Source organism: Lactuca saligna, chromosome 1 (genome assembly GCF_052625555.1).
Source record: "Lactuca saligna cultivar CGN05327 chromosome 1, ASM5262555v1, whole genome shotgun sequence".
NCBI lineage: Eukaryota > Viridiplantae > Streptophyta > Magnoliopsida > Asterales > Asteraceae > Lactuca > Lactuca saligna.
Window position 1 is genome coordinate 62,636,264 of NC_136417.1, and position 25,475 is coordinate 62,661,738.

Consider the following 25,475-nt stretch of genomic DNA (forward strand, 5'->3'; position numbering starts at 1 on the left):
CTTAGGAGATGATCTTGGTTTGTATGCAAACTCCAACTTCACTTTCATATCAGATAGACAGAAGGTAAATAAAGTTCTCCATTCATTTTCACATGCATGTTTTACAATTCAATAAGCAACTTCACTCTTTTGATGATTTAGGGGTTATTGCCTGCACTTGAGAAACTTTTCCCAGCAGCAGAGCATAGATATTGCATAAGGCATCTTCATGAGAACATGAAACATAAATGGAGGAGCAAGGAATTCAAGGATTGTCTTTGGAAATGTGCAACATGTACCACCATACCACAATTCAACAGTGCCATGGAAGAACTAAAGAAACTTAACAGTGAAGCATATGACTGGCTTAATTCTATTCCACCTAAGCACTGGTCTAGATCCCACTTCTCAGGTATATAATATTATGTTTATAAGTGTATAATTTTTAAATATAATCTAATACAGTGTGTTTTATTAGGGAGGGCACATTGTGATGCTTTGTTGAATAATATGTGTGAGAGTTTGAATAGCAAGATAGTGAAGGGTCGTGATAAGCCAATTATCAGTTGCTTGGAGTTTATTATGGAGTATATCATGAGGAAAATTGTCATGGTTCAAAAAGAAATTGATAAAGCTAATGGCCCATTAACTCCTACAGCCACTAAGACCCTTGAAAAAATTAAAGAAAGGGCAGTACAGTGTAGGGCAGTGTTCTGTGGCAATGGGAAGTACCAGGTTACAAGTGAAGGTACTAATTAGTATGTGGTTAATATGGACCAACAAACTTGTTCATGTAATAGGTGGGAACTGACAGGCATACCCTGCAAACATAGTATAGCAGCTATATGGGATATGAGGCTCAACAATGAAAATGTTGGAATACCTGAGACATGGGTACACCCAACTTATTGGCTCAAGACATGGAAAGAAATGTATGTCTTCAAAGTTGAACCTATTAATGGGAGGTTATTGTGGGAAAAAAGCACATGTCCTACCAAGTTGATACCACCAAAGTATCGTGTCCCTATTGGCAGACCAAAAAAAAAGAGAAGAAGATCTGCAACAGAAGATGATGGAGTGTCCACAAAATGGAAATCTGTAACATGCACAAAATGTGGAAATGTGGGACATAATGGAAGGACCTGCAAGGGACAATCACAGACTGGGAATGGAACAGGAGAAGGTGCAGCAGGGAATACAACAGGAGAAGGTGCAGCAGGTAGCAGTGGTGGTGTACAAAATGGAGTTGGGAACAAAGGAAAAAGCCCCATGCTTTGAGAATTTGTAGTTTGGTATCATGATCATGCAGGATAACTATGTTTTTGTTAGGCATTTATTGCCATATTACTTTGTTGTTATGTTTTGTATTTTGATACTTTGTTGCTGTGTAGGATAACTATTTGTATGCCATAAGACTATGTTGTTATTTTGGATGTCCCTTTATGTTAATGGTCAATGGTTATCTTGGATATTTTAGAGTTTTTGTCCTTTTTAATTGTTATATTGGATGCTAGTATTGAATGGTATATTGCATATGTTGCAAATACCACATTTTCATTAAATTTGAACACCAACTGATAACACCACATTATGATTACACAATATATTGTAACTAAAATTGAAATTTTTTTGTTAATACAAATAACATTACAAAGAGTCTCCATTACAAAATACACATACCAAAATACTAACAACTTCATTACTTAACCTACACTTTATATATAAGGACTGAAACAAAAAAAACCCAGCTAATAACTAGGTAAAGCTTCAATTTGCGATTTTGTTCTTCAAGTTTCATCCTAAACGCCATACAATCACAGTCCTGATCATAATCATTCACCCATCCTATGAACTTGCATAATGGTCCCTGAACCAATTAAAGTAGATGAAGAATTAGGGCAAAATTAGAGAAGACGAAGAACGAAATTGAAATCATTAACCTTACCTTTACTGTACAAGCATAATAGAGTTTCCCAGGGTTTCTTTTGCTATAAGATGTGCGAATCACTGCAGTGGCTCCACAATTGCATTTAATATCGATCATTGTTATGTATTTGGAAGAAATCGATCGAACGAGGGGAAGAGACGAACGAGAGGATACAGAGGAAAAGAGGGTTGCAGTGTTCTTTATAAGATTTAAGGTGTAACGGCATTAAATATGGACACAAACCCTGAAAAGACGAAAATGCCCCTGCGTGCAAGGCACGTGGGTAGCTTAAACGGAAGGATTTAACAGTTAACGTGCATAGGGACTAACCATGCAAGATAAATAACAACGAGGGACTGCACGAGTTAAATTTTGGAAATAGGGACTAAACATGCTTTCTGGCATATGCACGAGGGACCAACGGTGTAATTTACCCTTGTTTCTATATTATTAATTGTACAAATTGGCCTTGGTAGAGTTTATATCTTGTAAATTCCCTTTTGGAGGGTTTATGCGTTATAAACGATTTGGAAGCCTTTATTAAGCTCAATTTTTGAAACGGCTATCAATCTGAACGAATCCGCTAACGCAGGCATCATCCTCTCATCTCTCTGTCGCCGGCAAGATCCCTTCCTTCCTCTCAAATTCTAGATGGATACTTTTCTTTCATGATTTACTAAAAAGCATTATTAATCGTTGGAAATTTGTGTATGAACTTTATATGGTAGCTAAATTTGGTATCAGTGCTAGATTTACTTAGTTATGGTGCAAATTTGTGTGTGATGAGTGTGCATATTTAATTTTTTTTTTTTGGAGTATTTATATGGTTAATTGGTAATATGAATTAGGTTTGTTTTGATCATAGAATTGATTTCACAAGGTTGTGTTTGAAGTTTTGTTACTTTAATGTTTGATTAACTACGAGTAGAATTGTTTCTAATGGAATTTCACAAAATTGAATGTAATTTATATTATATTATATTACAGATCAAGCGGCAGTAGGTAGAATGCCTGTTAATTGAGTTTCTGCGTTCATCCCAGAAGAAACCACAGAAACAAGCTAGATATAAAATTGTTTGAAACTGCTCTAATGAAAACAGTTTGTTTATTTAGATAAGAACTAACTTCCTATGAAGTAAGCAAAAAAAATAACACATACTTTGCTTCCTTCCTCTCCCTCTTCCTATTCGGGTCACCTGCATTTGATTATGTCTTAATAGTTATCTCAGATTCCAGCAGCTCCACCCAATCCCATTGTGAATCGAGCTGGTGTGTACGTTAATATCTTGAAATTTATTAAAGCCACAATCATATGTGGTAAATTTTGAATAAGGCACATCGCTAAAGGTAATTTCTCTAAACTTTTCAGTAAAATTTCGGGTAACTTAATTTGTGATTTTATGATTGTCTAGTAATAAATGTAGTATAAAACAATGCCTGCACCCCACCCTCTCGAAACGCGGTTTCCAATTCTAGGGTTTCAATGGCACAGCTGCTGGATGAAATGATTGAACAAATACTGATAAGATCAGAGGTGAGTGATCTGATCCGTTACAGGAGCGTTTCAAAGTCATGGAAAGATGTGATCTCTGATCCTGATTTCATCAAAGCCCATCTCGAAAACAGTTATCGCCGTGATCGTGAATATGGCAAAATGGGAAACAGAAGAATTGCTATGTCTGCTACACCACAGTGTAATTGGGAGCATTTATCTGATGCTGATAACCTCTATTTTGTACGTCGCACGCGTCATCTACTTGGTTCTTCCAATGGTTTAGTATGTGTTTCTCCCTCTCGTACTGAATTTTCAGTTATCAATCCTGAAACCAGAGAGGTGAATAAACTGAAAAAGCCCGAAATCCTTGATCAGGCTGGACCTTTGATTTATGGTTTTGGTTACGATTCATCCAAAGATAATTACAAGGTGGTATTAGGGTTTAGAAAAGGCAATAATCTTACCTGTTTCCTAAAGTTTAGTTTAGAGTCCAACATCTGGGAAGTTATAGGAGAAATCAACTACACTTTTATCACTAGGGTTGGTGTCCTTTACAATGGGGCACTTCATTGGGTTGTTTCTCATGGTACAGCTAATAATAAGAAATATGTAATTCTTTCCTTTGATTTGTCTGATGATAAATTTGAGGAAATCCCACAAACTTGTCAACGGGCAACGTTTTGGGGACTATGTGTGTATTTCATGGTCAAATGTTACCCCTCAAAGTGCGGGGGATGAATAAGTACAATGTGAAGCAGTCATGGGAGCTTGTGGGGCCTAACTGCACGATTAACGCTGAAGTTGTGCAGCAATTGAAAGATTTAAAGTATTACATACCAAGCCTTGTATCTCCTCACGTACTCAAGAAACAGGACAAAAGACAGCAGGAAATAAGCATCACCGAGAGTCGCAAGGTGGGTTCTAATTATTTTTTCTTTTTTGGTTTTCATTTATCGTGTCCTATTGCATTAGTTATTCTGGATTACTATAATTTTATGTGAAATTGTGTATCATCTTAGTTATACTCATGATCATCAACATTAGAAGAGAAGATCTCATTTGTCAATATGACATAGTGATTTCAGATTGTACTTGCACCTCTGATTTTATCTGCATACATATGTCTAGGTACCAAAACTTTGTCATGTTAGTACCAGTTCATGTGAGGTGGGGAATCTTGAAAGGTAAATCACTTGATTCTCACTATCTATATGACGATCTTTGTAAAAGTAGATCATTCAATGAACTCTTGAGTGTTGAGACCATATGGGTTGTTTTAGTCTATATTTCACAAAATTCATTTGCATCTTAATTTTCTGTTTGTAAGCTTCTTTGCATTTATTAGCTATAAGCCTCTTGAAAGCCAAGCCCACCATCAAAATCAAGATATAGTGCATGTAGTAATCGTAAATGGACTTTTGATGCACAGAGATTCATTAAAAAGGTGGATAAGGCCTTAGAGGCTTTGTGTGTTGATGGGAATTTTCTTTTACTTCCCTATGAGGTTCATTTGTATGACAGGAAAATCAAAATCCATGTCCAATTCTATTTAAATCTCGGCCCATGGGATTTTAATTATAGAGTCTAGTCTATACGGTTTCCATGTTCAATGCTATTAAATTGTGGTTCATAGGAATTTAATGTTTAGAGAAGTCAAAAGAGAGTTTAATCTTTAGGGATGTTATAGAGTCTAGTCTATATGGTTTCCATGTTCAATGCTATTAAATTGTGGTTCATAGGAATTTTATGTTTAGAGAAGTCAAAAGAGTATAGTATTTTTGGTTTCTAAGAGAGTATAGTATTTTTGGTTTCTAAGTTTTTTTAGTCTCGTAGTTAGTTGTTTCTTTTACCTAGATTATCTTGCTCAAGTATTTCCTTCCCTATAGAAAGATGGAGAACATGTAAGGCGGACCTCTTTCTAATTTAGAACGTTAGTCAATATCCTTATCCCAATGTGTTGTTAATTCTAATTTTAGGTGGGAGACTACCAAATGATCTTTATGTCATTTTTTGTGACTTCGCTTGTATAGAATGTTAGGATCACTACTAGCCCAACCATGTTGAACATAGAAAAACAATTAGGATCCATTTTCTAAAACCAATTGGTGATAAAAAGGGATTCCTCATTGCCTTATATGCTAACGTCTAGTTTCTTATTTTACCAATGTGGGAATGGGTTTGCACCCCAACAAACCCAAGTTCCGCTCAACATAGAAGAACAATGAGGTTTCATTTTCTAAAACCAGTTGGTGATAGAAGGGATTACCTATTGCTATATATGCTAGCGTCTAGTTTCTTATTTTACCAGTGTGGGATTGGGTTTGTAGCCCAATATAGAATTAGTTAGTGCTTCCACATTCCCTTCTCCCCACTTTTGTTTTCCTCAAATTCTGAATCTGTTAACACACCATGGCTCGATTTATTTTTGGTCTTGATAAGTAGCAACCTTAACGAGGAGATATACGTCGATTAAGGAATGTTCTAGTAGCTCATTCGTGAAACCAACATCTTCCATTGAGACAAAACAACCCACTTCTATTTCAAAAGCCAAAGATGAAAAGGTTGCAACAAATATGGCAAACTAAAGTGTTTCAAGTGAAAGGGATAAGGATATGACCAATCTAAGTGCCCAAACAGCCAAGTCATCGAGTTATGTGAAACTAAGGATATTAAAGCTTCTTTAGTGCTAGACGATTCGCAAGATGAGCCTGAATTGGTTTACACTGAAAGTATTGTTGGTGAAGCATTGCTTGTGAACAGATCTTCACACTCCAAATTAGTGCTCTTAAACGAAGAGAAAAGGGAACAAATTCTTCGGGAATTACTTATTAGCAAAATACATGGTGGAGGTTTTGTTGGGCATATTGAAATCAATATGAAACTAGGATTACCTCGGGGGCATTTTTATTGGTCGAAGATGTTGGTGGTGGGTAAGTTCTCAAAAAATGTGTTTTAGATTAAAAGAAGGAATTTTCTTGGACAGTTATTGTGATATCACATTGCTTGAAAACTATTTGCTGCCTATGTTTGAGATCCACAAATATTTTTTCTAGATAATCGAATAACAAAATCCTTTGTTTCTTAGCCACAAGAAATAAAACATTCTTTAGAATCATACTTTCGAGTTGTTCTCACATTCCTAAATGTCAAAGTATGGAGTACATAATATATATATATATATATATATATATATATATATATATATATATATATATATATGTATGTATATATCCGAAAAAAATCAAGAAAATTGATAAGGATGACGAAAATTATGGTTTTAAGAGGTTATTTGCAGTTGTGAAGTCATAACTGTTTCCAACATTAACGACCTCTTACAGTAATATTGCCTTACAACAACCGTGTTATACCAATTTTTCCTTACAGCAAAATTGCGTTATTATGTTACAGCAACTTTGCATATCAACTTTTCTCTTTACGCTGCATTTCTTTGAAGGGACATGACTGTGGACTCAAGAAGCTTTCTAGAATTATTTTCATGATGAGGATGAGGAGGGCATGACAGTCTTTTGCACATATTAGAAATCCAGAGAGAGTCCCTGTTGCACAATGTTCAACCTTTTGGAATGGGACAAAATATATAAATTTGTTTTGTTGTTCCTTGTCATTCATAACAAACGGGTCCTTTTGGTCATGTAGTTTTGTTAATACAGAATTGTGCTCACCTAGGGCATGTTTACCGTGACAATGTATTTGGAATTAACTTCACTTTGTGCTTTCTCTCTATATTGTAAATACCGGTTTCCCTCACACTATTCTTTCTTTGTCTGTCAGCTAAGCAATTTGAATATGATGGGTCATGGGAATAAAACGCCATAGATGATCTTGAAGAGAAGCTAATGAGCACATCATTGTATGCTAAATTTCTTGGCTTTTGTTTAAAGCAATGTTTTAAACCCAGTTTTATTGATTCTGTCAGATTATCTTAACGATTTATTTTGTGTTTCATAGTTTGGAAAATGCTTTAAAGATACTAAATTGCAAAAAGGGAGCTATTACACATTTACACTCTCTCCTTCAATCTGTCTCCTGTCTCTAAAATGAAAAAAATAAGCCTGATTATGTTGGAATTAATTCTGATTTAATCTTGAGTTTAATGCAATAAACGGTTATCACATTATGCTTAACCTGGTAATTTTCAGTTATAGTTTTGGTAGTTGTTAAAGCACTTTATTTTAGTTTTAAATGCAGCAGAGTCTATAAATTGCAAACTTTTGTAACTTGTTTGATGAGAAAAAATAAGAAGATTCGGTAAGACTTTCTTGCATACATTATCATCCCTGTGTAAGCCTATGCAGGCTTTGATCGTCTGTTTTTTTATTTCTAATACTTGGTATCAGAGCCTCACGGTTCATGCCCAAATATATCCGCTACAAAACCATGTCATTACCTAGTCAAAGAGAGAACGGTGGAGTGCCATTCCAAATCCCGATGTTGATGTCTACGAACTATACGACATGGAGTATAAAGATGGAGGCAATTATGGATGCCGAGGGAATTTGGGAATCTATCGACCCACCAAACGGAGTGGAGGTGGATGAAATGAAAAACAAGTCAGCATATGTCTTCATCTTCCAAGTGGTACTAGAAGATGTACTACTTCAAGTAGCAAAGAAAAAGACTGCAGGGGAGATCTGTGAAGCATTAAAAGTGAGGTACCTTGTAGCCGAACGGGTACAAAAGGCGAGATTGCACACATTAAAGAGTGAATTTGAAGCTTTACGGATGAAAGAGGGGGAAACAATAGATGACTTTTCTGGAAAACTGAGTGGTATAGTAGCAGAGTATAGCAATCTAGGTGCCACACTTGAAGACGACACACTTGTTCGAAAACTTCTCGACTCAGTTCCGGACAAGTTTCTTCAGTTGGTGGCATCTATTGAAGAGTATTCTGGTACAGATACCATGCCATTCGAAGAGGCCATCGGCCGACTCAAAGCTTATGAAGATCGGTTGAAACTTCTTAGTGGGAATTCGAGCAATGAGGTGAGCTTGTTGCTCGCTAAAATAGATGCCCAGTCGTCGAGTCAGCAAGCAATAGGAGGAAGTTCCTCATCGGGTGGAAAAGGACGTGGATTATACTATCGCGATAGAGGCGGGCGTAATGATAGTCGAGGTAGAGGATCCGGACGAGGTAGAGGCGGGTGTGGGAATTTCACCTCGTCTCAAGACTCTGATAATAATCACCAATGGGGAAGAGATAAGCGCCATATAAGATGCTTTAACTGTGACGAGTATGGCCATTACACGTCTGAGTGCAAGGCTCCTAAGAAGAATGGCGATGAAGCAAACTTAACACATGAGGAGGAACCTGCGTTGCTTCTAACTATATGTGTCAAGAATGCAACTAACATGGTACTACTCAATGAAGAGAAGTTCTTTCCAAAATAGAACAAGGCAAAGAATGAGAATGGTGAAGATATATGCTATCTAGATAACGGGGCAAGCAACCGGGGTACGTAATTTCTTTGCCGAGCTTGATGAAAACATTACCGGGCAGGTGCGATTTTGATGGGTCTAGTGTTCAAATCGCGGGTATGGGTTCAATTTTGTTTGAGTGCAAAAACGGTGAGCAACAACTCATTACTAATGTGTATTTCATCCCAACACTACAAAGTAATATCTTAAGTATGGGACAAATGACTGAAATCGGGTACAAATTTGAAATGTTGAATGAGTACTTGAGAATACATGATGAAGGCGGTCGACTGATGATGAAAGTGCAAAGATACAAGAACCAGTTGTATAAAATAGTACTTCACGCCTCTCAACCCGTGAATCTCTTAGCAAGCCCTGAACACACAACTTGGTTGTGGCATGCCAGGTTAGGCCACACAAACTTTCAAATTATAGAGTCTATAGTACGAAGAGATTTGGTAAGGGGTATACCAAGCATAAGACATCCAACACAAGTATGTGAATGGTATCTGGTTGCGAAACAAACCTGATAGCCCTTCCCGAAAGAAGCTCTGTGGCGTGCGAGCAAGCAAACCACTTGAACCGGTGCATATAGATTTATGTGGCCCGATCAATCCACCAACAATAGCAGGTAATAGATATTTCATGTTGATTGTTGATGACTGTTAACAATATATGTGGGTTTATATAATCAAAATGAAGGATGAGGCTTTTTCAACCTTCAAATGATTCAAAGTACAAGTGAAAAACAAGAGTCACTTTAAGCTTAAGGGTATGTGCACTGATCGAGGAGGGGAATTTACCTCGCACCAGTATGTCAATTTTTGTGAACAAGAAGGGATCGAGCGACAATTAATAGGTCCTTATTGCCCTCAACAGAATGGGGTGGATGAACGACGCAATCACACCATTCTTGAAGCTACAAGATCTTTGTTGAAAAGTATGTGTGTACCAGATATGTTTTTGGGGGAGGCAGTTCGACATGTTGTCCACATAATTAATAGGAAAGAAACCCACACTTCAGCACGTGAAGGTGTTTGGTTGTGTCGAAAAGTGAAAGAGCCGAAAAATCAAACCACGAAACTAAGTGATAGAAGCGTGTCAATGGTGTACCTAGGGGTGGAACCAGGTAGCAAGGTGTATCTAGGGATGAGCATAGGCGGGTACCCGCCTCATTTGGCGAGAACCGGAACCGGAACCGGAACCGGCGGTTCCTAAAAAGTTAGAACCGGAACCGGAACCGGTCTAGGCGGTTCTTAAATTTTTGGATCCAGTCCCGGAACCGGCGGTTCCGGTTCCGGGAGCGGGTAACCCGGTTACATTAACTTTTTTAACTTTTTTCGATAAAACCGCAACTTAGTTCGATCCAAATCGAATCAATTCGGACCAAAAAGGGACATAATATATTCTAAACCGGTCTAAGTAACACACACATATTTATATGAAATACCAATATATATATATATATATATATATATATATATATATATATATATATATATATATATATATATATATATATATATATATAAACCGGTTTCGGCGGGTACCCGGCGGGTAGCGGTTCCAAAAAAATGAGAATTGGAACCGGAACCGCTTAAGGCGGTTCCATAACTTTAGGAACCGGAACCGGAACTGCTTAAGGCAGTTCCAGTTCCAGAACCGGCAGTTCCAAGGCGGTTTCGGTTCCAAAAGCGGGTACCCGGTTCTGATGCTCATCCCTAGGTGTATCGGATGTATAACCCTAAAGAGAAAAGAGTGGTGGTATGTGTCGAACAAGGGAGTAGGGCTTCCGACTATTTCGTGGATTGGACTAGGTATTTAGGATCCCTCTTCAGTGCTTGTATTTTAAAAAGTTTCAAACCAAGCATGGTTTGATGTGGGCTCCTTCTCTTGGTCTGCAGTCCAATCCTATTTTCTATTTTCTTCAAAATTAACGTCACGTGATACCAAAACTAACTTCACGTGATACCAAATCCTATTTTCTATTTTCTTCAAAATTAACTTCACCAATAACTCGCCTCAGATCAGTGCATCGTCAAGCCTAGAAACTCAACCATCCAACGCAGAAAATCCAATTACAGATGAAGATGTTGATGTCAACTCTTTAACATATGATCACACATCCACTCGAGGTTTTCAAAGCTTATCTGAACTCTATGATGAAACAGACCCAATCGAACTTGAACCAGAAGAAATACTACTTGTTGATTAAGAACCAACCACTTACACAGAAGCAGTAATTGATAAGGCTTGGCTAGAAGCGATGAAGACGGAACTTGATTCAATTAATAAGAATCGAACCTGGAGACTATCCTATCTTCTAAAAGGGCAAAAACCAATAGGATTAAAGTGGGTATTTAAACTAAAAAGGGATGCAGATGGGAATATTATAAAACATAAGGCCCGATTAGTCGCGAAGGGCTATGTACAGCAGAAAGGGGTAGACTTTGAAATGGTCTTTGCGCCGGTAGCACGTTTGGAAACCATCTGGCTGTTACTAGCTTTAGCAGCTAAGGATGGATGGAGAGTTCATCACTTCGATGTAAAATCAACTTTCTTGAACGACGAGTTGCAAGAAGAAGTATATGTATCCCAACCGGACGGCTTTGTGATTAATTAAAGGGAAGGAACACTTAGTCTACCGTCTAAACAAAGCCCTTATGAGCTGCGACAGGCACCAAGGGCATGGAACATCCGGCTTGACTGGGCACTCAAAGATTTGGGATTCCAAAGATGTCCTCAAGAACAAGCAGTGTACATGCTTAAAAAGTCGAAGTTCATGCTTATAGTCGGAATATATGTTGATGATTTAATCGTTACAGGCTCAAGTCAAGAAAAGAAAAGTGAGTTCAAGAACAGGATGCGGAAGATGTTCGATATGAGTGATCTGGGGGAGCTTTCTTATTACCTAGGCATCGAAGCGCAACAAAGTAAAAACGTGATTGCAATTGGTCAAGCTGGGTATGCAAAGAAAATTTTAAAACTCTTCGGGATGGATGGCTGCAATGAATCAAAGTGCCCCATGGAACCAAAGTTGTCCTTAACAAAAGCTGGAGGAGAGTAATTAGCAAACGCCACTGAATATTGGTGTCTTATTGGAAGCTTACGATATCTAATACATACGATACCAGATCTTGCGTATTCAGCTGGAGTGGTCAGCAGATATATGGAAACACCAAGAGTCAGTCATCTCAAAGCTGTAAAGCAGATTTTGAGATATATAAAGGGCACAATTTATCATGGATTGGTGTATAGACCAGGTGGAGATGGAAAGTTGATTGGGTACAGCGATAGCAGTCACAACATGGATCAGGATGATGGGAAACGTACTACAGGAACAAATTTTACTTCTCTGGTAACTTGGTCACATGGTGTTCCCGGAAACAACGTACAGTAGCTCTATCCTCTTGTGAATCTGAATTTATGGTTGCGACTGCAGCGGCTTGCCAAGCACTATGGTTGAAAAGTTTGTTGAAGGATTTAACCATCAAGGAAGCAGGAAAAGTCAAGTTGCTGGTGGACAACTAGTCTGCAATTGAGCTAATGAAAAATCTTGTCTTCCATGGCAAAAGTAAACATATCGACACCCGGTACCATTTCATTAGAGAATGTGTTGAGAAAGGCCTAATCTGCGTTGGGCACATAAGTGGAGAAGAACAAAAGGCAGATATTTTGACTAAAGCACTCCCACGAGTGAAATTTGTTGAAATGCAAAACATGTTGAGAGTTAAGGATCTGCACGACACAAATCAGGATTAAGGGGGAGAGTGTTGGAATTAATTCTGATTTAATCTTGAATTTAATGCAATAAAGGAATAAACAGTTATCATATTATGATTAACCTGGTAATAAAGTTTCAGTTATAGTTTTGGTAGTTGTTAAAGGGTTGTGAAATTTCCAATGTAGGTTTTTATACTTCCACTGAAAAATTTGGTTATTGACAATTATACCCTTGATTATATTTTCATAAATCTTTTGAACAGTTTCCGCCTTCTTCCTCCCACGATGCTACTTGTTCGACGGTCGTCGAAGTGTGTTTCTCCATGCCACCGGTATGATAAACGGCAGTGATCTCTCTCTCTCTCTCTCTCTCTCTCTCTCTCTCTCTAACACACACACACACACAACAAAAGATGATACCAAGGGCAAATTGAACAAACTTGGTCCTGAAATTGCCATGTGAGAGTTTTCTAAGCTTTTGTCATACCTGCAATGCAATTAGCATCTAGAAGAAGACGCTGATATTATCTCCAATTCCCAATTCCTAAAGTATTAATTTATTTAAAACCCAAAAAAAGCCTGAAAAAAAACACCCAAAGTATATCTGTGCACTAAAAAGCATACATAAAACCTCATATCAGGTTTTCCTCTTCTTGTGGCAACATCATGTGGTTTCTGTAAATTGGGCAAGTGATGTTACCCTGAATTGTGAATTGCTAATTTTTCCAGAAATCCTCAATCATAGTTTACAATTCAACCGTGAAATTAATTGCTAGAGCACGGAAAATGATGAAGTTCACAAGAGGCATTTGCAGAGAGAAACTGATTAGAAACTTGTTACATTGTTATCATTTCAAACAAATTTTTAGAAGCAAAGTATTCTTTCGATTGCCCAGTTCACTTACCTGTACGAGCACAGAATGACAGAAGATCTGTTGGACTCGCATATTTTTAGAAACAAAGAAACATTCTCTCTTAATTATCTATAAATTGAAATTAGGGACATAATTGTCATTACAATATTTTTTCAGTGGAAGTATAAAAATCTTAAGAGAAAATATCATTACCCGTTGTTAAAGAACTTTATTTTAGTTTTAAATGTAGCAGAGTCTATAAATTGCAAACGTTTGTAACTTGTTTGATGAGAAAAAATAAGAAGATTCAGTAACACTTTCTTGCATACATTATCATCCCTGTGTAAGCCTATGCAGGCTTTGATCATCTCTTTTTGATTTCTAATAGATTAAACATTAAGAAAACAACCAGTGTATTGTATTGATGTTCCTTAGTTCTGTATTTTGGGAAGGTGATATTTCAAGCTAGCTTGCCAATGTTCTGTTGGACTAGAAACTTTCAGGTTTTGGTGTTAGCTAGGGAACTCACGAACCAAAGGCTTGTAGCCTCTCTGTGTGTTGGAAAGATGCCGCCCCCCTATGTCGTTGAAGATTCAAGTCCCATGTTGGACAAAAGGTGTAGATCTAAAGGCCGATTTAATGTGTGTGTGCGTTTGTTGTTCTAAAAAAAGCTAGACAGTTGTTTGGACAAGATGAGATCTCATGAGGGAATATCTTGATTTGATTGTCAGAATTGTTGGTCTTGCAAATATAGTTGTGTGAGGGCTGCTCCTTCACCAAATTATCATGTTCATTTATGAACACCATATCTTTAAAGCAATTCCTGTGGTTTCTAATTCTTGTATCTTATATTATGCATGTGTTTCATTTGATTTTCTTTGTTTAACTTTTAAATCTGGAATGTTGTTCAACCAAATAAAGTCACATACCATCATATTTAGATAAAATACTGTCTTTGTATTTTTTGTTTTCGAGTTTTGTAATCTCGCTTTGTCCATGTCGTTCTTCGAATAATATTGTTGATCTTGTATATTCTATTATTTGAACACCATAATCATTAGCGTTTTTTTTTTTTTTTTTGAATTGTAGTTATCTTTCTATTTTTTTGGGTTTAGACTTGGAATGTTAAAATTTCATTCCCATAATATTTATCTTATTTTTAGTAATGAAATGTAATCTTTGAATACACTTGTTAAACGGATTATGCTCTAACAGGTAGTCCAAAATACAATAAAGGTACGTTGGCTGCCTTATGTTATGTATGGTTGGGTAAATGCACTACGCATGTGGAGGATAATTTATTAAGTATATATAATATAATAGAAAGAATGTAGAAAATAAAGAAAAAGATAATTACAATAAATCACTTGATTCTCACTATCTATATGACGATCTTTATAAAAGTAGATCATTCAATGAAATCTTGAGAGTTGAGACCATATGGGTTGTAGTCTATATTTCACAAAATTCATTTGCATCTTAATTTGTTGTTTGTAAGATTCTTTGCATTTATTAGCTATAAGCCTCTTAAAAGCCAAACCCACCATCAAAATCATGATATAGTCCATGTTTTAATCGTAACATGGACTTTTCATGCACGAAGATTCGATGAAAAGATGGATAAGGACTTAGACGCTTCGTGTGTTGATGGGAATTTTCTTTTACTTCCCTATGAGGTTCATTTGTATGACATGAAAATCAAAATCCATGTCCAATTCTATTTAGCTCTTTGTCCACGGGAATTTAATCTTTAGGGATGTTCAAGATTCTAGTCTATATGGTTTCCCTTTTCAATGCTATTAAATTGTGGTTCATAGGAATTTTGTGTTTAGAGAAGTCAAAATTTCTATGTTTTTTTAGTATCATAGTTATTTGTTTCTTTTACCTAGTTTATCTTGATCAAGTATTTCCTTCCATATAGAAAGATGGAGAACATGTAAGGTGGAACTCTTTCTAATTTAGAATGTTAGTCAATATCCTTATCCCAATGTGTTGTTAATTCTAAGTTTAGGTGGAAGACTACCAAATGATCTTTATGTCATTTTTCGTGACTTTGCTTTTATATAATGTTAGGATCGCTACTAGTCCAACCATGTTCAACATAGAGAAACAATGAGGTTCCATTTTCAACATAGAAAAACGAGGATCCATTTTCTAAAACCAATTGGTGATAAAAAGGGATTACTCATTGCCTTATGTGTTTGCATCTAGTTTCTTATTTTACCAATGGTTTGCACCCCAACAATCATCCCCTCAAACCCAAGTTCCGCCCTTGGCCTCCCCTCAATAATTGTTCATCAGATCCAATCGTTTTTCATAATGCTGATACTCTCGGTTCATGCCTCTAATACTCTCGGGACACACTCACCTGAATTGGGCCATCTGGGAGACTTTCAATACTAGGCTTAAGGATCAACTTTGTTGGTGATAGAAGGGATTACTTATTGCCTTACATGCTAGCGTCTAGTTTCTTATTTTACAAGTGTGGGATTAGGTTTGTAGCCAACATAGAATTGGTTAGTGCTTTGCACATTCCCTTCTCGCCCACTTTTATTTTCCTCAAATTATGAAACTGTGAACACAACATGGCTCGGTTTATTTTTGGTCTTGATATGGAAGTAGCAACCTTGTCGAGGGGATATAATTCAATTAAGGAATGTTCTAGTAGCTCATTTGTGACACCAACATCTTCCATGGAAACAAAACAAGCCACTTCTATTTCAAAAGCCAAAGATGAAGAGGCTGCAACACATATGGCAAACTAAAGTGTTCCAAGTGCAAGGGATAAAGATATCGCCAATCTCAGTGCCGAAACAGCCAAGCCATCGAGTTACATGAAACTAAGGATAATAAAGGTTCTTTGGTGCTAGAAGGTTCGCAAAAGGAGCTTGAATTGGTTTACACCAAAAGTATTGTTGGTGAAGCATTGCCTGTGAACAGATCTTCACACTCCAAATCAGTTCTCTTAAACGAAGAGAAAAGGGAACAAATTCTCCGGGAATTACTTATTAGAAAAATACATGGTGGAGTTTTTGTTGGGCATGTTGAAATCAATATGACACTAGGATTACCTCACATACATGTTTATTGATCCGAGATGCTGGTGGTGGGTAAATTGTCGAAAAATTTGTTGTAGATTAAAAGAAGGAATTTTCTTGGATAGTTATTGTGATATCACTTTTCTTGAAAACTATTTACTGCCTATGTTTGGGATACACAAATATTTTTGCAAGATAATCTAATAACAAAATTCTATGTTTCTTAGCCACAAGATATAAAGCATTCATTAGAATCATACTTTTGAAGGTCTCCTATCTATGAAGGTATTTTCTGGTTAGATATGAAGGTCTCCTATCTACGAAGGTATCCTCTGGTAAGAAATCAGATACTAGGGATGAGCGTGGGACGGAACCGGTACCGATCTGTACCGTTCCCGATTTCCCGAAAACTGAATTTGTTCAAAAATTAATCCCGAGTACCAAACTGAATTAACATCACCGGTATCGTCCCATATTTTTAAATTCGGTACGGTTTGGTACTGGTTCTAGTACGGTACCGGTACCGGTACGGGATCGGGATTTGGGAAAAACTGTTCATCCCTATCAGATACACTACTACACAAAGGCTTATAGAACCCAGTTATATCCATTAAATAACCCGGTTTTCAACCGGGTCCTATTGTCGCCGAGTCCTATGTGGAAAAAGAATTAAAACCTGGGTCCTATCATACTAAAAAGGATGCGTTTTTTTTTTAACAATCGGGATATATATATATATATATATATATATATATATATATATATATATATATATATATATATATATAAAGATATTGGAGTATACAAAACATGGGCACACAAGGTGATTTGGACACGGTTCTACCATACAAAACCGAGTTATATAAGGAGATAAAACCCGGTTCCAATTCTCAAAACCGTGTTATATAACTATTACATCTATACAGTTCCTTTATAATTACCGGGTCATTTAAGGAAAGCTGATTTCTTTTAAATATTTTTATTGTGAAAATAGCTAAGAGGGCTTACATCTAAAATTACATTACGTTACAATTAACCACCAACACAATTAAGACTTACATCGAAAACATATATTCAATAAAAAAAATATGCTCTAGTTAGCAAAATGTGTTAATGTAGACATGCTAAATAACGAATCATTATTGCCATTAATATAAAAGTGTTTGCATGTCACAAAAAACAACTTGATTTGATCACGGCCCCCAAAATTGTTGGCGGGATATTGAATTTTCATGGCGGGCCCCCAAAATTGTTGGTGGGATATTGAATTTTCATGGTAGGATATCCAAAATTTTACCTCACAATCACGACCCAAAGATATAGAACACGGTTTCATTTGGAAAACTGGGTTTTATAACTTTACAGCTAAAAGAGCCGACTATATCATTAGAAACCGGGTTGTTTAGTTCACTCATATATCCTGATTCCTCATCTTAAACCGGGTCATATAACTCTCCCCTTTATATATCCCATTTTTTCCATAATATGTCCCCCCCCCCCCCCCCCCCCCTTTTTTTTTTTTGTTTTTTCATAAACTGGGTCTTATATGGTGAGTCCTATGTCATGTTTTGTAGTAGTGACATGTCATGTATAGGGTTGGCAACAAGAATTGGATACCTTGCACCAATCTTCTACTTCTTGGATATGTACCAAAACACACCAAAATGTATACCATGAGCTCAAAATACCATCATGAAGGCTAAAGGATGATCTCTAGGGTTTTGAGGAATTGGAGGCTGGTAAAGAGGCTAGCCCTAAAGACTTAATGAGCTTATATAGGGTACAACATAAAAATTAATGTATTCAATAAGATGCACGTACGCCCCGTATACGATCCCGAAGGCGTGATCCTTCCTCGCGTCAAAACGACCCGCGTACACCATTGTACCGTCCGCCATTGGCTTTAGAACTATTACGCCATGCGTACACATATGTATGCTCCGCGTACTGCTTAACCTTAAACCCAATATACCCCGAAGGCCATCACTTCCTCATTATCCATCCGATTCTGACGATCCTTATATCCATGAAAAGGTAACAAGAAGCTCTATGCTTAATCAGCTCATACCTTTGTTTACAATATCCCAAACATATATCCAATTCCCATAAAAGCTCGAGCTGACATATTAATCCAAAACACAAACCAAAAATCCGGATCATCCAAATTACATCATCCAAGCCTAAAAGATTACAAATCTCAATTCTTCAAGGGTCCTAAGCTTGCTAATACCCGGTCGTTGATCACCAACCCGAAATGGAAACGATTCAAAACAAGGTGTTACAACCCTGTTATCCTTTGACGCTACTCCGGGTGAGATACATCAACAAGTCCCCTAGGCTAGTGGACGTCAACGTTTGCTCAGGCTAGCGAGATCATTCTAGCTTTAGGCCTAGACACATGTTCATTGATTGTGGTTTTTGATGCTTGTTGATGTGATGAAATCGTCTGAGTCGGCGATTCCATCATTGTAACTGTTCGGGTTTCCCACCTACGTTTAAAACCTTCCTTATTCGATCTGCTTTCCTTTTATCATTTGCTTCTTCTCTTCTTCGATATTGCTTCTTTCTTTCTGTTCCTTCCTATTATCACCTTTGTTACAAGACTATGACATCTCCGAACACAGGTGTCGCTCCGTCTTCCAAAAAGTTTTCCAAAGCGATTCAGTTTCCTACCCGATCGTGGGTTCGAGTCCCACAGATGGCGCCAATTTTAGTGATATGTCTCCGACTTAACTCCGTCTGCTTGAGTGGTGAGAAAGACAAGCCTGAAAGCCACAACAAAAAAAACAAGATCGTCAACCATCATCCGGGAGATGATCCCAGAACGAAGCTCCGATGGTCAAGTCAGTGGATTCCTTTGATAGAAGGTATTGTATAGAGAGTATGAGACTGAGATATTTTGAGTCGATCCCTTCCCTTGAGGGAGTATGGACATTTTTATACATGCGGTTAGGGGAACAGATTCCCGATAGTATCTTCTACCACTACAAGAAACGGGACCTATAGGGACGACAAATGTCGTCTCTATAGGTTCCAAAAGTCGTCCCCATAGGTTTCTGGGACGACATGTCGTCCCTATAGCTCTCGTCACCATAGCCCCATCGCAATAGATCTTTTTTTCCGTCGCTAGAAATACCGTCGCAATAGGTAGCCTTTAGAGATGGCATGTCGTCCTTTTTTGGTTCGTCGCTACATGATGCCAGTCTCCATGCATAAATCTATAGAGACGACATGTCGTCTCTATAGGTGCGTCCATAAAGACAACAAGTCGTCTCCATAGAGACGACATGTCGTCTCTATAGGTGCGTCCATAAAGACAACAAGTCGTCTCCATAGATACAACTATAAAAACAACATGTCATCTCGAGAGATAGTAATATATAGTAAATGCTTTTCATCCTACAACAACAAGTTTCGCTTTTGCACCTACTAAAAATACATGTTCATCCTAAAAACCTTGACTTAAAAAGTCATGATGTTAAAAAAATTAAACACGGATATGTTAAGATTTAAGACTACCAACCGCTTGCAATCTCCCATAGGGATTAGGCTTCAAAGAATCAAGTTCATGCAACTTATCATGCAATGAAGAGCTTCTTTCTTTGTTTCTAGAATCTTCTCTTCTGCTTAAAGGAGACATTGCAAGCCCAATCTAACCAAATAATAATAATAATAATAATAATAATAATAATAATAATAATAATAATAACAACAACAACAAATATTGAACAGGAAAAAGGGATTTGTTAGTTGTTAGTTGTTACCTGGGCAAAGTAGTATAGATATTGAAGGACAAGAAATTTTCTGAGATTAATTCTGTGTGCAATGTTGTGAGTTGTAAGAAATGAGGCAGCTAAGTGGTCAATATCACCCGCCTCATCACAACAATACAAGCAAAAATGTTATTTCCAATTAAGATGAGGATGAAGATGAGGGTATTTACGTCTTTTTGACACATACCTCCCCATAATGAGGACATAATCTAATTTTTATCATGCCCATTGATTCACGAAGCTTATTTAGGGTATAAAGATTGGCATAAAAATAATAGACATAATCCAATCCTACAACCTGTATTGTATTTATAAGAATGTTAAAACTTAAAACATTACATTAAATAAAAATAAATCAAATTCAAAGTATGTGACATGTTAATTTTGAATGGTGTTAGGTTACTTGTTTCAAGACTACATGTAACTGGGGATGTTACCTCAATGAGTGGAAGGAAGACATTATCCAGAATTGTTAGAATTGTAGCTGAACAACACAAGTAGGCAAATAAATTTTAGTTAGTTAATATCAAAGTATAAAGATTTGGTTCCTATAAAATAGAGAAAATTGGTATATGTATTATAGTAAGACATCACATGAATCAACCACACAACATTCTCACTGTATAACTCATTATTTACGATCCAACCTGCTAAATTGTCCCACCCACTTAGCTTTCTTCCATATATTGATATTCTGTATTCTCAAAGACCTTCACTTCTTATAACCTATTGTGAAAAGACAAGGGATTGAAATTATTATGTTAATAAGTTTGAATGTAGAGGACATGATCCAGATTTACATATTCAATACAACTTATCTGTGAATTCAAGGGTGTTGCAATGGATAAGTGTGAATGTAAAGGAGGCGTATACATTTGGTCTTGTATTAAAGTTCATGTAACTGTTTAAGTAAACAACACTTAATAGCAACAAAGAGGATCCTTTCATATATCGCTCGAACAACATCGTATGGAATTTGGTATTCAAGGCTACTCTGACAGTAATTTGGGAGGTGCATAAGGAGATATGAAGATTACCAATGAAGATTACTTGATTATTAGACTAAATAAAAATTACTTGATTATTGGACTGTGATCATAGAAGGAAAAACAGGTTTATGATGAAAAGAAGAAGATAAACATGAAGCATTTGAATAAGTGTACCACGAGACGAATAGGAAGTAGACAGAGAGAGTAAAAGGGAAGAATTAAGTACCGATTGGAGGGGATACATGATGATTTAAGCAACGATACCTCCGCCAGCTCCGGTAAGGCCATTCACGACGGTGTTCCACATTCCTTTCCATCGATGATTTCTGTGAGAGCTATGAAACCATAGAAACTCACAATTTCAGTTTCAAACACATAATTGCTAACATAAACCCCAATTCCAGTTTCTAACCGAGAATTACTAACCTAGGTTGCTGGAGTGGGGCTTGTAATTGTTAGAATTCGTAACCGGAAATGAAAAGGAAGCCGGTAGTTGGAATCGTCGGTGTTGAAGGTAATCATCGGTGGTCTTCGGCAACTAGCATGAGGATCAGTGGAGAGAGGAAGAAGATTTGCCGGTAATGGGAGGTGAGGAAGTCGTCAAGAGAGAATCTTTGACTGATCGATCGAGAGAGAACGATGATTGATTATTGAGCTTGCATGCATAAACAGGGGCTGTTCTAATTTTGGGTTTAGAGAGCTATGAGGACAACAAGTCGTCCCTATAGCTATCCCCCAAACGACGTCCTACCTTTATTTTCGTCAAAGGATTTAAAAAATATGTTATTTTTTATTTTTTTGTTATTTATTGGAGCGATATGTCGTCCCCATAGGTGTTTCAAGAACACGCTATACTCACTTTCGTTCCCGCCTAACATGTTGAGACGAGAGGTCGTCGAAGTATCTTCAAAAGTAAAAAATAATTAGTCAACTCTATGGCAACGACATGTCGTCCCTATAGGGTAACTATTGCGACGACATATGTCGTCCCTATATATCTCGTCTCTATAGGAGGTTATTCTTGTAGTGTACCTTTTAAGGCATGTGAGGACAGGCCGGCCTTTGATTGGTAGTTCGTTTTCCGCGGGTGGCTATTTTCTATTGGTGTGAAACTAGAGCGCTACATATGTCGCCAAGGTGTGATTGGTACTCTTTTGTCTTATTTGGAGCGAGAGTTTCTCTCCTAAAAGGGGGCCAATCCCGAGGTCAGATCGCCGATGCTAGAACGCGGAGTCTAATGGAAGATATTTTGCTCCCAGCTCTTGTTAGGTAGTGAGTTTTTGATCGGTCGTTCCTGAGTTGAAGGCCCCGTTATCTTTTGACGTTACTCCGGGTGAGATACGTCAACAAGCAACAAAGGAGAGCATCTAATCAGATGAGGTGTGATTTGTGATCAGGGCACAAAGGACATTATTTTCCAACTTACTCTGTCAGCAATATTTTTTTAGGTTATTGGTTAAGACCGTGTCTGTGAAGCAAGTAAAACGTGAAATTTTAACAAATCAAACGGTCTAACTGCTAGTACGATAAACACTAAACAAACAGACCTTAGGTTGATATTAGCTTCAAAATTTCGGTGAGAAAATGGCTTCTATATAATTATTACTTTTTTTTTTTTTTTTTTTTTTTTATAAATATCTATATATCTACTGTTTCAACTAGATTTAGTGAAAACATTACTAATTGTTTCTATATTATTAAATTATTAATTGTACGAGTTGGCCATGGTAGATTTTATATCTTGTAAATTCCCTTTTGCAGGGTTTATGCTTTAATTATAAACCATTTGGAAGCCTTTATTAAGCTCAATTTTTGAAACGGCTATCAATCGGAATTGAATCCGCTAACGCATGCATCATCCTCTCATCTCTCCCTCTGGTAGCCGGCAAGATCCCTTCCCCTCAAATTCTAGTTGGATACTTTTCTCTCGTTATTATGTAAAAAACATTATTAATCGTTGGAAATTTGTGTATGAACTTAAAATCGTAGCTGAATTTTGTATCAGCGCTGGATTGACTTAGTTATTGTGCAAAATCGTGCGGAATGAGTGCATATTTTTAAATTTTTTTTGGAGTATTTATATGGTTAATTGTAAATATGGATTAGGTTTGTTTTGATCATAGAATTGATTTCACAGGGTTGTGTTTGAAGTTTTGTTATTTTGCGATTTAATTAACTTTGAGTAGAATTGTTTCTAATGGAATTTCACAAAATTGAATGTAATTTATATTATATTATATTATAGATCAAGCGGTAGCAGGTACAATGGCTGTTAATTGAGTTTCTGCGTTCATCCCAGAAGAAACCACAGAAACAAGCTAGATATAAAATTGTTTGAAACTGCTCTAATGAAAACAATTTGTTTATTTAGATAAGAACTAACTTCCTGTGAAGTAAGCAAAAAAAAAAAAAAAAATAACAGATACTTTGCTTCCTTCATCCCCCTCTTCCTTTTTGGGTCACCTGCATTTGATCATGTCTTAATAGTTATCTTAGATTCCAGCAGCTCCACCCAATCCCATTGTGAATCGAGCTGGTGTGTACGTTAATATCTTGAAATTTATTAAAGCCACAATCATATGTGGTAAATTTTGAATAAGGCACATCGCTAAAGGTAATTTCTCTAAACTTTTCAGTAAAATTTCGGGTAACTTAATTTGTGATTTTATGATTGTCTAGTAATAAATGTAGTATAAAACAATGCCTGCACCCCACCCTCTCGAAACGCTGTTTCCAATTCTAGGGTTTCAATGGCACAGCTGCCGGATGAAATGATTGAACAAATACTGATAAGATCAGAGGTGAGCGATCTGATCCGTTACAGGAGCGTTTCAAAGTCATGGAAAGATGTGATCTCTGATCCTGATTTCATCAAAGCCCATCTCGAAAACAGTTATCGACGTGATCGTGAATATGACAAAATGGGAAACAGAAGAATTGCAATGTCTGCTACACCACAGTGTAATTGGGAGCATTTATCTGATGCTGATAACCTCTATTTTGTACGTCGCACGCGTCATCTACTTGGTTCTTCCAATGGTTTAATATGTGTTTCTCCCTCTCGTACTGAATTTTCAGTTATCAATCCTGAAACCAGAGAGGTGAATAAACTGAAAAAGCCCGAAATCCTTGATCAGGCCGGACCTTTGATTTATGGTTTTGGTTACGATTCATCCAATGTTGATTACAAGGTGGTATTAGGGTTTAGAAAAGGCAGTAATCTTACCTGTTTCCTAAAGTTTAGTTTAGAGTCCAACATCTGGGAAGTAATAGGAGAAGTCAACTACAGTTTTATCACTAGGGTTGGTGTCCTTTACAATGGGGCACTTCATTGGGTTGTTTCTCATGGTATAGCTAATAATAAGAAACATGTAATTCTTTCCTTTGATTTGTCTGATGATAAATTTGAGGAAATCCCACAAACTTGTCAACGGGCAACGTTTTTGGGGACTATGTGTGTATTGCATGGACAAATGTTTCCCCTCAAAGTGCGGGGGATGAATAAGTACAATGTGAAGCAGTCATGGGAGCTTGTGGGGCCTAACCGCACGATTAACGCTGAAGTTGTGCAGCAATTGATAGATTTAAAGTATTACATACCAAGCCTTGTATCTCCTCATGTACTCAAGAAACAGGACAAAAGGCAGCAGGAAATAAGCATCACCGAGAGTCGCAAGGTGGGTTCTAATTATGTTTTCTTTTTTGGTTTTCATTTATCGTGTCCTATTGCATTAATTATGCCGGATTATTATAATCTTATATGAAATTGTGTATCATCTTTGTTATACTTGTGATCATCAACATTAGAAGAGAAGATCATTTTCCATATGACAGTGATTTCAGATTGTAATTGCACCTCTGATTTTATCTACATACATATGTCTAGGTACCAAAACTTTGTCATGTTAGTACCAGTTCATGTGAGGTGGGGAATCTTGAAAGGTAAATCACTTGATTCTCACTATCTATATGACGATCTTTGTAAAAGTAGATCATTCAATGAACTCTTGAGTGTTGAGACCATATGGGTTGTTTTAGTCTATATTTCACAAAATTCATTTGCATCTTAATTTTCTGTTTGTAAGCTTCTTTGCATTTATTAGCTATAAGCCTCTTAAAAGCCAAGCCCACCGTCAAAATCAAGATATAGTGCATGTATTAATCGTAAAATGGACTTTTGATGCACAGAGATTCATTAAAAAGATGGATAAGGCCTTAGAGGCTTTGTGTGTTCATGGGACTTTTCTTTTACTTCCCTATG

At 36.9% G+C, this 25,475-nt stretch overlaps 3 protein-coding genes across 3 annotated transcripts; all 3 read left to right on the plus strand.

Annotated features, from left to right (window-relative positions):
- Positions 1 to 303: 303 nt before the first annotated feature.
- On the plus strand, positions 304 to 1,257 carry LOC145007192 (uncharacterized). Its single transcript, XM_078966175.1, has 3 exons — positions 304 to 391; positions 458 to 727; positions 794 to 1,257. The coding sequence occupies exons 1-3, from the start codon at positions 304 to 306 to the stop codon at positions 1,255 to 1,257; spliced, it is 822 nt and encodes a 273-aa protein (XP_078822301.1).
- A 2,132-nt stretch (positions 1,258 to 3,389) lies between these two features.
- LOC145007197 (F-box protein CPR1-like) lies at positions 3,390 to 4,139 on the plus strand. The gene has a single exon (XM_078966179.1). It carries the CDS (start codon positions 3,390 to 3,392, stop codon positions 4,137 to 4,139), a length of 750 nt encoding a protein of 249 aa, XP_078822305.1.
- A 19,825-nt stretch (positions 4,140 to 23,964) lies between these two features.
- On the plus strand, positions 23,965 to 24,978 carry LOC145007208 (F-box protein CPR1-like). Its single transcript, XM_078966188.1, has one exon. The coding sequence runs from the start codon at positions 23,965 to 23,967 to the stop codon at positions 24,976 to 24,978; it is 1,014 nt and encodes a 337-aa protein (XP_078822314.1).
- The last annotated feature ends 497 nt before the right edge of the window (positions 24,979 to 25,475 follow it).